Source organism: Calypte anna, chromosome 4B (genome assembly GCF_003957555.1).
Source record: "Calypte anna isolate BGI_N300 chromosome 4B, bCalAnn1_v1.p, whole genome shotgun sequence".
NCBI classification, from domain to species: domain Eukaryota; kingdom Metazoa; phylum Chordata; class Aves; order Apodiformes; family Trochilidae; genus Calypte; species Calypte anna.
In genome coordinates, this window is record NC_044249.1 from 21,086,436 (window position 1) to 21,100,120 (window position 13,685).

At 45.4% G+C, this 13,685-nt stretch overlaps 1 protein-coding gene across 1 annotated transcript in view; it reads right to left on the bottom strand.

Moving 5' to 3' along the window:
- DDRGK1 (DDRGK domain containing 1) overlaps positions 1-13,388 on the bottom strand; it is a 30,610-nt gene extending 17,222 nt beyond the window's left edge. Inside the window, exons 1-3 of the mRNA XM_030450762.1 lie at positions 13,213-13,388; positions 9,183-9,347; positions 703-809 (exon numbers count right to left, since the gene is read on the bottom strand). Coding sequence (XP_030306622.1) covers positions 703-809; positions 9,183-9,347; positions 13,213-13,300 — 360 coding nt within the window. The 5' untranslated portion in view covers positions 13,301-13,388. The remainder of the gene's footprint in view (positions 1-702; positions 810-9,182; positions 9,348-13,212) is intronic.
- Positions 13,389-13,685: the final 297 nt, after the last annotated feature.

Below are 13,685 nucleotides of genomic sequence, written 5' to 3' on the forward strand. Positions count from 1 at the left end.
AAAAAAAAACAAACCAACCCCAAAACAAGGCAGAAAAACCAGAAGGAATGAAGTAGCACACTTCAAAAAATGTCTTGCTTCTCTGGAATTAACAGCAAAGTGCTGGGCAAAGCTGAAAAAAGGCAACAGTATTTAGATGAGTATTTCTGCTCACAGGTTTAAGAGCTGAATAGCTACAGTGTGTTCCCTCTGCATACTTGGCCTCTGTTCTAGGGCCAGATTTCAAGCAAAACCTGACTCCAGGACAGATTTCAGGGGCTCTGTTATCATCTCCCCCTCTCCATACAAACACTAAACGTGGCTCAAGGTAGATAAAGCCACACAAAGGTTTTTGTACCATGGAAGCAGAGGAAAATCTCCTCAGAGAACTGCCCCCAGTTTTGGTCAGTGTTACAACACTCCTAGGTGGGCTTGGGTGTATTTTTTAAGGGGAGATGACAGTGAGCCAGAAATCAGTGGAAACATCCAATAAAGAGCACTTGGTTTAACTCCTCTCTCCCTCCCAGAGAACCTCATGGAAAGAAAATGAAACACTCTTGGGATATGACAGAAAAAGCTGAATTTACAGCTTTTCAAACAAAACCACAAGCACTGCAGTGATGACACTGCCTTTGCCTTTCTGGGGTGTCTGTCATCACCAGCTCTGTGCTGAGTGTTGCTGATGTTCTGCTCTGGGCTCCCAACGTGGCAGGAAATTCTTACCTCTCTCTGTGCTTTTCTGGCTTGTTTCTCTTCTAATTTCCTCTGCTTCTTTGCTCCAATTTTCCCAGACACCTGAAATTCTGGCACCTCCTCAGCATCATCTTCCTCTGCAACATGGGAGTTAAAAGAGTAAACAATAAATTTTAAGATTGGTTAAAAAACAAAACCAAAACCAAATCCCTTTGAGAAACTTCACTGCTTCCTAAGAAAGCAGAAGCAGATGAAAAGGAGACACACATACATTTGAGACAAGACCTATTAGATGGAAAAAAGGCAAAAAAAAAGAAAAAGAAAAAAAAAAAAAGAATCACACGAGGCTGCCAAAGCCACAGAGCAGAAGCAATAAGGCAAACACACACTCCAGTGAGGTCAGAAATAAAAATGTACTTGATCTTTGGGAGGTTTTTCAGAAAGATTTCTTGCTTTCCATAATTAGAAAAAAAAAATACTTTCTCATCCACACAAAATGTGCTGTTTGTCATTACATAGCTGTTCAAAACCCACCTGCTGACTTTTTTCCTACCTTTTTTTCCTTCTACTTCAAGTTTCTCAGAACAGACATGCATCCAAAAAGTGGGATTCAGAGGGACACCACTCACCCACTAATAACATCATGAACCTTTGAGGAAGGGGGGGAGAGAGAAATCCCTGCAATGCAAACCTTGGACTGCACCAGAACTACATGTAAATAATTCCCAGTTCCATGACAAATGGTTTATAAAGATGATTTCTGCAGCTGTGGAATAGGAAAGCCTCAGACACAAGTGGTGTGTAAATGCCTGATGTTCCTGATCACCCAAGGGCTAAGTACCACTAAAAAGCTTCTTAAGACTGGCATTTCTTCCATGTGAACAGTTGCCACTTCATCTGAAGGAGTCCTCAACCCTACCATGTAAGTGCTGTGGATTGACCTAAACACTCCCAGAGAAATCATCATCTCACTCCCTAAAACACAGCACAAAACACAAAGATTCACAGGATCACAGAATCTGCTGAGCTGGAAGGGACCCATGAGGATGATGGAGTCCAACTCCTGTCCCTGTGTAGGGCACCCCAAAAATCACCCCATGTGCCTGAGAGCAGCATCCAAATGGTTCCTGAACCCAGGCAGGATTGGTGCTGTCACCACATCCCTGGGGAGCTTATTCCAGTGCTCAACTGCCCTCTGGGTGAAAAACCTTTTCCTAAAATCTCACCTAAACCTCCTCTGCTTCAACTTCCACCATTTCCCTGAGTCCTCTCTTTGGCCACAGGAGAGAAGAAGTTGGTGCCAGTCCCATCTCATCCTCTCCTGAGGAAGCCACATCCTGCAGTGTCCCCCCTCAGCCTCCTTTTCTCCAGACTGGACAATCCAAGTGACCTCACCCACTCCTCACAATCCATTCTTCCCAGACCCTTCAGCATCCTTGTTGCTCTCCTTTGGATGCTCTCCCACAGCTGAAGACTTTTTCATCCTTTGATGCCTAAAACTCCTGCTGGCAGAGTCAAAATGAAAGATGCTGGAACCCTTTTTTGGGGTAAAATAATTTATAATATCAGGTTTCTAAGACCAGGCTAACAAGAACCCCATCATGTGTGATACCCAGCGTCCTGAGAGCCTGCAGCAGTTGTACCCAGAGCTGCCAGAACCCCCAGAACTGGTTTGGGGGTTTAGGTTTGGGTTTGGCAGGGCTCTGGGTTTGGGTTTTGCAGAATGCTTTCTGCAGGGAGCTCTCTCCAGAGAGCCTGCTCCTCTTTTTAGGGAACCTCAACAAGCTGCTGGTAAAGGAACCCTTAAAGGACTCACCCTTCTTTTATACACCCCACTTAGGTTTGAAACACTCTTGTTTTTACCAATTCCAATCCAGGTTCTGTGGTTAAGCCTCTGATACACATCAACAGAATCAAATGTCATTGAGAGCTGGGTATGGAAAACAAAAATAACTTTATTGTTTTCAGTTAATATGGGGCAGGCTTGCTGAGTTGGGCTTCAGAGAATTACAGCTCTCTGCTTACTGAGATGATCAAAAGGGTTTCCCCCTTCCTACACCACAAAGAAAGAGAGCAACAGGGGACACTCAGACTTGACACAATTGCTTCTACAATTTTGCTGAAGCTTAAAATATCTTTCTTTTTAAAGCACTGAGCTGTCCCAAACACAAGGGGTGAGCAGTGCAGCATTCAGAGCTATTACCTTCAAAATTTATGTGCCAATATTGGTATAATTCTTTAGAAAATTATTTCTGGAGACCACCATGAGTATAAAACACCAGCTATGACAATATCCAACCAACCTGAGGCTCTGAGTGCTTCTCACATTTCATCTATATTCTTTCCCTTGAACCAGAGGTCAGGCAGGACTCTAGAAAGGCTTTTAAAGCCTTTTTTTTTTTTCCCCTAGTCCTGGCTCAAACATGCTTTTGTTCAGCAGCATTTGCTTTCCTCCTCTTTGAAGCATCTGATGTGATCCCTTCAGCACCATTTCCTCCAAGCTTTTTCTAGTGTGTGGAATTCCACCCAACAAAAGACACCAGACAGGGATGCAGACTCAGCCCATGATTCAGCAGAGCATTAAAGGTCAGCAGTGCACAAAACCTGGGGAAAATTAGTATGTGTTAAATAAACCTCATCATGCTGACAAGAAGATAAGCACATGGTAACAGGATTTGCTGGCTCAGTTGGTTCTTACAGCAGAATGGCTGCACCAAAAAGCAAAGTGGATGCTGCACACAGCCAGTGTGTGAGAGACTTGATTTGTTGGGTTTTTTTTTTTTGGAAACAACTCTGGAAACGACTCTTGTCAGCTGTAAGGGAGAGATATCCCTATAAAGAGGAAATAGACTGCCCACAGATCAAAGCAGCCAAACTTGGAAAAGCTATCAGGTATCTGGAAGAATTGGCTGTAGAAGATGTGATCTATAATAATGATGACATTGAAGATCCTTATCATGTACCGTGCCCTAAACCTATGATGCAAAGGTCTGTGCATGCTGCACCACCACCTTTTAACCATACTCTATCAGTAATGCATAGACTCTTTGGGAGTTGTGAACTTGTATCCCTCCTTAACTACTGTTGTGTGAATTGCTGCATAAACTAACAGTGTTCTGTGAGTGTTTTTCAGGATGATTTTGTGATGATGAAACCAGAACTAGGTTCATCGGCTGTAACTCCCTTGAAGTTACCATCTGCAACCTGCAACTTGTACACCATGGACATGAACTGTGAAGATTGCTCCTTGTTTTGAGAGTCTGCTGCAATAGATGAACATCTGCAATTGTAGACTGAATTACTTAGTGAATTTAGCACAGAGAGATAGTAGTAATTTGGTATAGATATGTTTGAGGATAAGAGATAGTAATGATTGGAGCATGGCGCAAATGGTATGGAATAAGGGGTGGAATGTCCTGGTTTGGGCCAGGATAAAGGTGATTTTCTGTCTTGTGCTTTTGCTTTTAACTGAGTCTCTTTAAGTAGTTTTACTTGCTATGCTAAAAAAAAAAGCTATGGTTTCAGCAGTTTTTAACAACCCCTTTTCACACACTCCTAATTGCCAAGATATCTGGTTGGGAAACTTAACAACATCAGACATCATTGTGTAGCTGAAACCCAAAAGGTCTGTTTGAAAGCTGATTTTCTAGAGTGCTTTGTACAGTTTATCTTAAAACGTGGCAGCTCTGGGGTGTACACTGGCTTGCAGCCCAAAAGGGAGAAAAGTTTAGTGCTCCAAGTTGACACAAGCTGTTTCACCTTCCCTGACTGCTCAAATTCCTCTTTCCCATTTCATGACATGGTGCTGAGAGGGGACACCAAACCCTGAGGTACACAGCCCCCTTTTCACCTGAGGTGACACAGTGCTTTCAGCCACAACCCTGCCACCATGTCCTGCTCCACCTTTTCAGACTTCAACATAACCACACCACCGTTTCCAGAGCTTGCAAAGCATTCCCACCACCTTGCAGCTGTAAGAGAGCAGAAACAATCAGAATTTCAAGCATGTTTTTACACCACTTGACATATTCTGCTCTAGGAAAACATGGATTTTGCTCAGCTGAGTGCTGGCTTCAGGGAATCTTGGCTATCTGAATAGATGGGGAGGCAGGACACCAGGAAAGAGTTAATAGTCATAAAAGTCTGAATCTTTTGGAATGTACAGTGTACCTCTTAAAAATGCTGCCCAGTGCCACTGCAAGGCATGCTGGAATGCTGCTGGTCCTTATCAGGGTAGGAATTTATCAGCTACTGCATGCAGAACAACCTTCAAATGTAACAACTTTTATGATATGTTTTAGTTGCCCTTGTTCTCTTTGTCAAAGTGTCTGTTCCTGTTAAACTTTGGAAGGGAAACAAAGGGATGGAACAAAGGGAAACAAAAAAAAGATGCAAGCTGCACATGTGGCTACTCACAAAAGGCCCTGAGGCAGGGCTAGCTGCTTTATTCACCATTATTTTGTAGCACCAAATAAAATGAGTGAGAAAGAGGGGGGGAAGATGCCAGGGAAAACAAACAGCTCATCCTGAAGAAGACACAGGAATTAGGAACACTGAATAGATGTAGGACACCAGGCACTGGAAAGGAATTGGCCCACCAAATGGAGAGGTGTGGGCATTCATGGGTGACACAGCCCTGCAGGGACAGTCCTAACAGTTTCTACTTTATTTATTTAAGTTTTAAAAAATTTGATAGCCATCCAGTTCAGGAACTGAGTAGGCCACTGGTTTGTTAATCTGTAATGCAAAGTACAGATTGCAAAGTATTAATTTGGAGCCACAAGATCAGCCAACACTCAGGACAAAAAAAAAAAGGGCACTTTTGAGCAGAAGTCAAACAACTCAGAGGTTTTTTTTCTTGTATTAAGGCAGATGGCTTAACTGGGAAACCACACACCTACCTCTTCCACACACCATCTGTGCTTAAAATGGCTCAAGGGCAGAAACACAGTGTGGATACTTTGATAAGTCACTTTCTATATGAATAGTAGCAAGTCAAAATTAACTTTTGATTCACTAATTAGTCAGTTGAACTGTACTAGAAAGGTTTTCCTACTGATTAAGCATTAATATTCTTTCAGCTACTCCATCAAGTAACCCAGCTCTAATGGCAGCTGCTTCACAGGAACAGGACAGGAGCACAACAGCATTTCTACTTTTATAAATAAGTTTCCCAGATCTTTCAGCAAAGTAGAATAAGGAGAAATGCAATGTTACATGTGAGGTAGAGAGCCTGCTGAGGAATAGTGATGCTTATATTGGCAGATTGCAGCACAAACACACACTAAGTTAGGCACCATATCCATCACTGAGTGGAGATTAAAAAATTACAATGATTTTCTCTATTTTTGTTCAAAACTAGCAGAAAACACTCGTGTAAGGTTTTTATAGCTGCAACCCTTCCAACCCATGCTATGATTCCACTGGGCTGCAGGAAGGGCAGTAGTGGTGTGACTGGAATGAAGCTGGGCAATATAAAGCACCCACTTTTCTCAAGCCAGCCTGGAAGTCACACTGCTGGGACACAGCTCAGGGCTCTCAACGTGAGAATCACATAAAAATACCTCCCCCAGCAAACCTGGGTCATCAGAGGGTATTAATAGGTGTTGATATTCTCCTAACAGCAACTCCTTTGAGTAGTCAACCATTGGAAAACTTTCCACAAGCAAACCAAGCAGTGGAGGCACCTGGGTGAGTGAGTCTGCCCCTCACAGCCCACGTGGGACCCCCCACACTTGCCACCTGGGTTGCAGTTCTGGTAGGAAGGTCAAGGCATTTAGTACTTCACCATTTATTTGGTCTGTGCCAAGTAATTTAGGTGTCTAAATCAATTTTGGTGTCTAAAACCCAACCAGCTGAGCTGAAGGAAGAAATATAACCTGGTTTAAGCTCCACTGGCAATAAGCATAGATTTGAGGATTGAAAACAATCCTTTACTATCCTTGTCTGTGTTGAGTGACTCCTTATCCAGACTTGCAATGAAATAATATTAATATTCCAACAAGAGAAGGGACAATTAAAACTCATCAGGGTTTTTATCCTAGTGCTATCCACATTATCCAAGGAGAGATTGGAGCAGTGGCACAATACAACAGCTCAGCACAGGCAGCAGAAACTGCAAGCTGCTGGTTTACCTTATGAAGCTTTCTTTCTCATTCTGGAATTGAAATCTGATTGTGAGATGGAAAAGAGAAAACCCCCATGGCTGACCACAGCTCCAAAGCCTGCAGAAGTGTTGCTCTGAGAGCATTTCCAAGAGTCAGCACAACTGGCCCCCAGCAGGCTTTGGTGGTAACAGCAGTTCCTACCTGACAGCACTTTTCTGGCTGTAAAAGAATCACCCAGGGAGAGGCAGGACATCCTCACCCCCTTCTTGAGTTCAGTGCTAGAAATCCTGCAGCCATGGGTTGGTTTTATACCTGTGGCAGAAGTCAGAGAGAGACAGAGCAGGCTCAGGTAGCTTTGTCCAAAGTTAAAGAGGAGCCCAGTGTGGCAATTCCACAGCCAGAACAGAAACTTCCTAGTGAAACCTATCAACAAACCTAATTATTGTAACAACAACAAAAAAAATCCACTTCAGTTGCTGATGTTCAAGCAAGAAGAACATTTACAAAGCAAGACTGAAGAAACCTGACTGGCCTGTTTGCAGTCTTTCTGTCTACACTACCAAATAACTTGACTTTTCAGCCCCAGGTGCCCCAACTGCTCCTGTACTGCTTGGGACTGCCCATCACTGGGCTTTCTCCATGTGAGTCAACTCATTTTTATGAAGCAAAACTCTGCTGTGGGGATAACTGGGTCTTCAGACTGGTTTAAATGGAAGCAGTAATTAGAGAAAACTGCTGTGTACTCCAGAGAAAACACACACAGCCCCAGCTCAAGAGGGACAAATCCAGGAGGTGATTCCAGCCTGTGCCACACACCCACAGGGTGGGCTTCCAGACAAGGACCACATTCCTCCCTAAAAGGAAAAAAACTTGGAAAAGAAATAAAAAGCCCCAAAGGAAGCAGAGATGTCACTGCAAAGCAAACTGCATGCAAGAGCTGCAGTGCTTGCACCTGATGTGCAGGAAACTGCAGAAGAATTATTTCTCCAGCCCAATGACACCAATTCTTCTGTTGCTAAAGGACAAAGTGAGAGAAGTCCTTTGCTTTGACAGCTTCACTGGTGGTGGTTGAACTTCTGAAGTCTGGAGCTGAAGGCGTGAGATTTTCTGACTGCCTTTTCTTTCCAGGATGTTATCAGATAAAAAGAAAGGAGCCAAGTTGAAAAGTTCAGAGCTGTCAGGGAAGGTAATTAGGTGGAGCAGCACATTTACCTGCCAACCTGAGTGCCAAACACTCTCTCCCAAACTGCAAGACAAGAGAAGCTGAAGACAGTTCAACCAGCCCCAAAAATCAAGGTCTCAGCACAGATGTGTGCTCACTGTTTCTCACCCCACTGCAGACCAAAAAGAAACTCAAGTGAAGCACAGCCCACTTGATTATCAATACTTCAGCAGAAACCCTGAACACTTCACCCCAGAAGCTGAAAGTAGAAAGAATCCAGTTAGGTGAATTATGGTGATTATAATCTCATTAGTAATAAAGATGATAATGTGTGAAGTCTCACCAGAAAGGGGAGAGAGGCTTGCAGGGTGCAGAAAGCTGTTATTTATCACCATGTGGAGTGAGAAGATAAGGGGCAATGGTTTCAAATTTGAAAAGGGGAGATTTAGGTTAAACATTAGGAAAAAATTCTTTCCTCTGAAGCTGCTGAACCCAGAGAAGCTGTGGCTGCCCCATCCCTGGCAGTGTTGAAAGCTGGATGGGGCTTGGAGCAACCTGGGCTGGTGGGAGGTGTCCCTGCTCACATAAGGAGGTGGAACTGGATGAGCTTTAAGGTCCTTTCCAGCCCAAACCAGTCTGGGATTTTATGATATTCTTGTCTATAAGCACAGGACAGAAGTTGAGCTAATAGCTGGAGATCCAGCACAGGAACAGAGGACTCACTGGCAACACCCTGCAGGCAGTAAATGTCTGTGGTTGTCTCCAGCTTGATGCTCACCACCCCCTGGATGGCTTCCCAGAAAGAAAACTCCAAAATTTTGCAGAGATTACACTGGGGAATTACTGATACCCACCCATCTATTACTGATTCAGTTTGCATGAAACCAGTGTTTCACAAAGCTCATTATTCTATTGCAAGGTGCAGGTTCTGTTTACCCAAATTTAACATACATGGCTAAGCAGGAAATAAAAAAAAGGCAGTTTCTAAGTGGAGAACAGGTTGTGATGCACTGTTGGCACAACAAGCTGCCCCAATTCACTGCAGAAAGAGGCAATTCAGTTCAAGGTAAGAGATAAGTAATGAAGTCTGAAAAGAAGCAGGCCAGAGAGCCAGATCCCAGCCAAGCTGTAAATGATTCAGTCAGCAACACTTGAAGCCAACTGCACCCCCTCACCAAGCTTGACCTGCTGCTAAGGTCTGTTGTCAGTGTGTTTGCAAGATGAACTGAACCAACTGTTACCTTCCAGCCAGTCCTCTGCCTGCTGAGCTCTCCTCTGGGCCATCAGCCTGCTCCCCATGTTCCTCCGCCGTCGGGGCATCCCCTCTCCCCTCTCTTCCAGCTGGGGCCTTGGCCTGGCCCCTGCTGCTGCTGCTGCTGCCACATGTTGCTGGTGCTCCTCATCAGCTGCAAAATTAAAAAAAAAATTAATAAAAAGACATAGAATTGATGAATGATTTGCAGTTATTTTGCCAGGCAGCTTTTACAAAGTGCTGCCCCAGTGCTGGCTTCCAAAGGAGTGGATGCTTCCCCTTCTCTTGTATTTCTTTTTATTTATTTTTTTTTCCCTGTGTGGCAGGAGATAAGTGCATAAAGTTGAAGCAGGATCCCTGCACTGGAAGCTTCTTATTTGTGCAGTGGAAATTTTATCCTGGCAGCAGTCTCTTGTGCAACAGTGTAAGGACCATGGTAAAGGACAAGCCCTGGCTACGTGCTGCTGCTGTGACTTGAGCTGACTGAGCCCACATCCTTCAACAAAAACCAAAAAACCCAACAAAACAAAACCCCAAAGAAATCACCACAGCACAAAACAATGACCCTTGCTTCAGTGCTCAAAAATGTCCTTATTTAATCTAAACTGATAATCCTTTTTTCTCTTCTGCTAGGAAAAAAAATAAAATAAATCCCCTTTATCTGACAGGACAAGCAACCTCCTAATTTCTGAGCTCCCAAAAGGCAAGGACCCAGAATTCCTTATTTTCCCTTTCTAAAGCATTCTGATCTTTTGATTTTCTTCTATTTAAAGTAGATTCATTTGAATTCAAACCCTCCAGCATGCATATTTCAGCAGAGAATATGTAAACTCCTATACCTGAAACCCAACCTGAAGAGCAGCTCCTGCCTGACAGATTTCCTGCAGTTCCAACTCATTAAGAGCTGATTAATGAGGAATATCAGGAGCAGCATGGCAGCAAGGAACTGACTGGTGGGCTCATTCCAGAGGTTTTCTGGAGAAAACTCCTTCAGTTTTTTTTATTTTGAGACCTCCCTGCTCCTGCTGGGGGAAGTCAGGCCCAAACAATCAGAAAATGGGGAAATATCCTTCTCCTTGATCCCTGTTTTGGATATTTTGTTGTTAAAGAGTGATATTTCTTTATGTTGTCACTTGCTCCATCCTGCAGAGTGTTAACTTCTGTGCCTTAACTCAGGTCAAGATTCCAGTGGTCTCAGGAAAAGCTACAGAATCACACTTACAGAAATTCAGGACACATTTTTGGGTGCCTTGCTGGGTTCTTGTTGTGTCCCAGAGCAGGAGCACAAAATGCTCTCCACTCTCTGCCAAGTCTCCAGCATCCCCAGATCCCAAACCCCCCCCCCTGTTACCATATCTAGGATCAGAAAATAAGATTGATTGTGGAGGATCAAAGGTGAGCTTGCAGCTCATCTCAACCAGCTTCAAAGGAGCCAACTTGGGTCCTGGTAACTCCACAGTTCTCAGGGAGCTCCCAGGGTGACGTTTTGAACTGAGTCACTGCACTGTCACCCTCTTGTCACCCACCCCTTTGCTCTGGGGGCTGAGACAGGTTTGTCAGAAATCACAAAGTGCAGGCTCCAGGGGTCTGATGTTTTCTTTTGCTTCATAAGCAGAGGGATCACCAAGAAAAAATAAAAAAAAAAAAAAAAATCACCAGGAAATTGCAGTAAAAGCAGAGGGATCACCAAGAAAGAATAAAAAAAAAATCACCAGAAAATTGCAGTAAAACAGAGGGATCACCAAGAAAGAATAAAAAAAAAATCACCAGAAAATTGCAGTAAAACAGAGGGATCACCAAGAAAGAATAAAAAAAAGAAAGACCAGAAAGTTGCAGTAAAAGCAGAAGGATCACAAAGAAAAAATCTAAAAAAAAATGACCAGAAAGTTGCAGTAAAAGCAGAGGGATCACAAAGAAAAAATAAATTAAAAAAAAACACCAGAAAACTACAGTAAAAGCAGAGGGATCACCAAGAAAGAATTAAAAAAAAAAATCACTAGGAAATTGCAGTAAAAGCAGAAGGATCACAAAGAAAAAATTCAACAAAAAAGACCAGAAAATTGCAGTAGAAGCAGAAGGTTCACCAAGAAAAAAAAAAAAAAATCACCAGAAAACTGCAGTAAAAGCAGAAGGATCACGAAGAAAAAATAAAAAAAAAATGACCACAAAGGTGCAGTAAAAGCAGAGGAATCACAAAGAAAAAATAAAAAAAAATGACCAGAAAGGTGCAGTAAAAGCAGAGGAATCACCAAGAAAAAATAAAAAAAAAATGACCAGAAAATTGCAGTAGAAGCAGAAGGTTCACCAAGAAAAAATAAAAAAAATCACCAGAAAACTGCAGTAAAAGCAGAAGGATCACCAAGAAAAAATAAAAAAAAGAAAGACCAGAAAGTTGCAGTAAAAGCAGAGGGATCACAAAGAAAAAATAAATTAAAAAAAAATCACCAGAAAACTGCAATAAAAGCAGAGGGATCACCTGTTGGGACACCACTAAACTGCAGAAGTATTTAGCCTGCAAAAGGGGATCCTCCACAGTCCCTGGTTTACCCAAGTGATGGTACAAGCCAAGGTCAGGATATGATGTATTTCCAGCAGCCTCCCTTCCCTAGGATAAGCACCACTGACTTTTCCCAACAGCCCAGCTGCAAGTCCCTGGGAATCTGATGAAGTTTTATCAATCTGCAAGTTACTGAGAAAGGAAAATTTAAACCAGGTCTGTACAAGAAAAGATGTAAGAGAAATACGTTGGAAAATGCAATGATTACCACCAAAAACTTGATTTTAACACCCAGTCCCCACCTTACTCTTGCAGCCATGGCTCTGTTTATACTAGAGGAGTTTTTTCTGCCTTAAAAAAAATAACCAAAGCTACCTTTGCCCTGAAAACAAACAAAAAACCCTCGAAACACCCCAAAACTGGTGGTGGCAGCTTAAAATCTGATTTTTGAGACCATGCAGCTCCACAACCTCCTCTCTCCCAGTCTGGACAGTCTGGACACGGGGTTGTTGTTCCAGCCTCCTCCCCAGAACCTGAATCCCTCTGAGAGGAAGCAGAGGGATTGGGGTTCGCTGATCCCCAAGGATTTTCCCAATCCAGAGGGTTCTGGGTGACTCCAGCTGCAACAAAAAGTTGGCTGTGGGAGGGAAAGCTGCAGTGCTGCCTCATCCCCTCCTTCCAGAGAGGGACTGACCCACACCACAGCCCTTCCCAGGCTCGGGAGAGAGGGGAAAAAGAGCAGAAAATGAGGAATTGGAGTGAAAAGGAGCTCAAGGAAGGAGACAAGGGGGGGGGGGATAGGGACGGTCCCCCCCTTTCAGCCAAAGGTGCAGGAGGAACCTTGGGGACACCTTCCCGATATAAGGGAACCCACTCAGATTTCCCCCCGGTTCCCCTTCACCCTTTCGGGCCGGAACCGGGCCCAGGTTCCGTTCAGCAGCACCGAGGTGACCCGGGGGGGAAGAGGGAAGGGACTGTCCCCCCCTTTCAGCCAAAGGAGGAGCCTTGGGGACACCTTCCCGACACAGGGGAACCCTCTCAGATCTTCTCCCGGTTCCCCCTTCACCCTTTCGGGCCGCAACCGGGCCCAGGTTCCGTTCAGCAGCACCGGGGTGACCCGGGGAGGGGGGGGGGGGAAGAGGGAAGGGACCGTCCCCCCTTTCAGAACATTCCCCAGGCCCTGCCAAAGGTGCAAGAGGAGCTTTAGGGACACCTTCCCGACATGAGGGAAACCACTCAGATTTTCCCCCCGGTTCTCCTTCACCGTTTTGGACCGGAACCGGGCCCAGGTTCCGTTTAGCAGCACCGGGGGGGGGGGGGGGGAGCGTAAGGAAGGGCCAAGACACCAGAGATCCCCGGAGCACCCCCAACCCCGGGAATTCCCCCTCAGGCGAACCGAACCTCCTCCACCACCACCACCACCACCACCACCCCCCCTTCCAACCCGCCTCCCGGTACCATGGCAACGACCCCACCGGGACGAGGCGGAACCAAGCGGACGCTTCTCCGGGCCCAGACCCACCTTCCCTGGCCTGGCTGCGGAGCCGGGTAGCGAAGAAGAGGAGGACAGCGAGGAGCAGAGCGGCGGCTGCCAACAGCACCGCGTCCATCGCCACCCTCCCCCCGGGCCTTCCAGCGGCACCGGCACCGGGACCAGGACCGGGACCAGGACCGGGACCGGACCGCCCCACCTCAAGGACCCCACGGCGCACACCCGGGCTGCCCCGGCGCTGCCTGTAAAGAGGAGGCGCTAAGGCGGCAATGAAAGGGCTGGAGCGGCGCGGAACGGGGCAGCCCCGGGGCGCCTGAAGGAGAGGCCGTGAGGGAACGGCGGGCTCGGGAAGGGCGGGCGGGGGGGGGCCGGGGGAAAAAGGGAAAAATTGTGAGGTAAAATCCTCTCTAAATGAGGTGTGGAAAGGGGGTGAGCCTTGGGAGCGGCCCTGGGGTGTCTCTTGAGGCGTTTCCCGCAGCTGCACCGTGAGGTTGAGCGGCTGT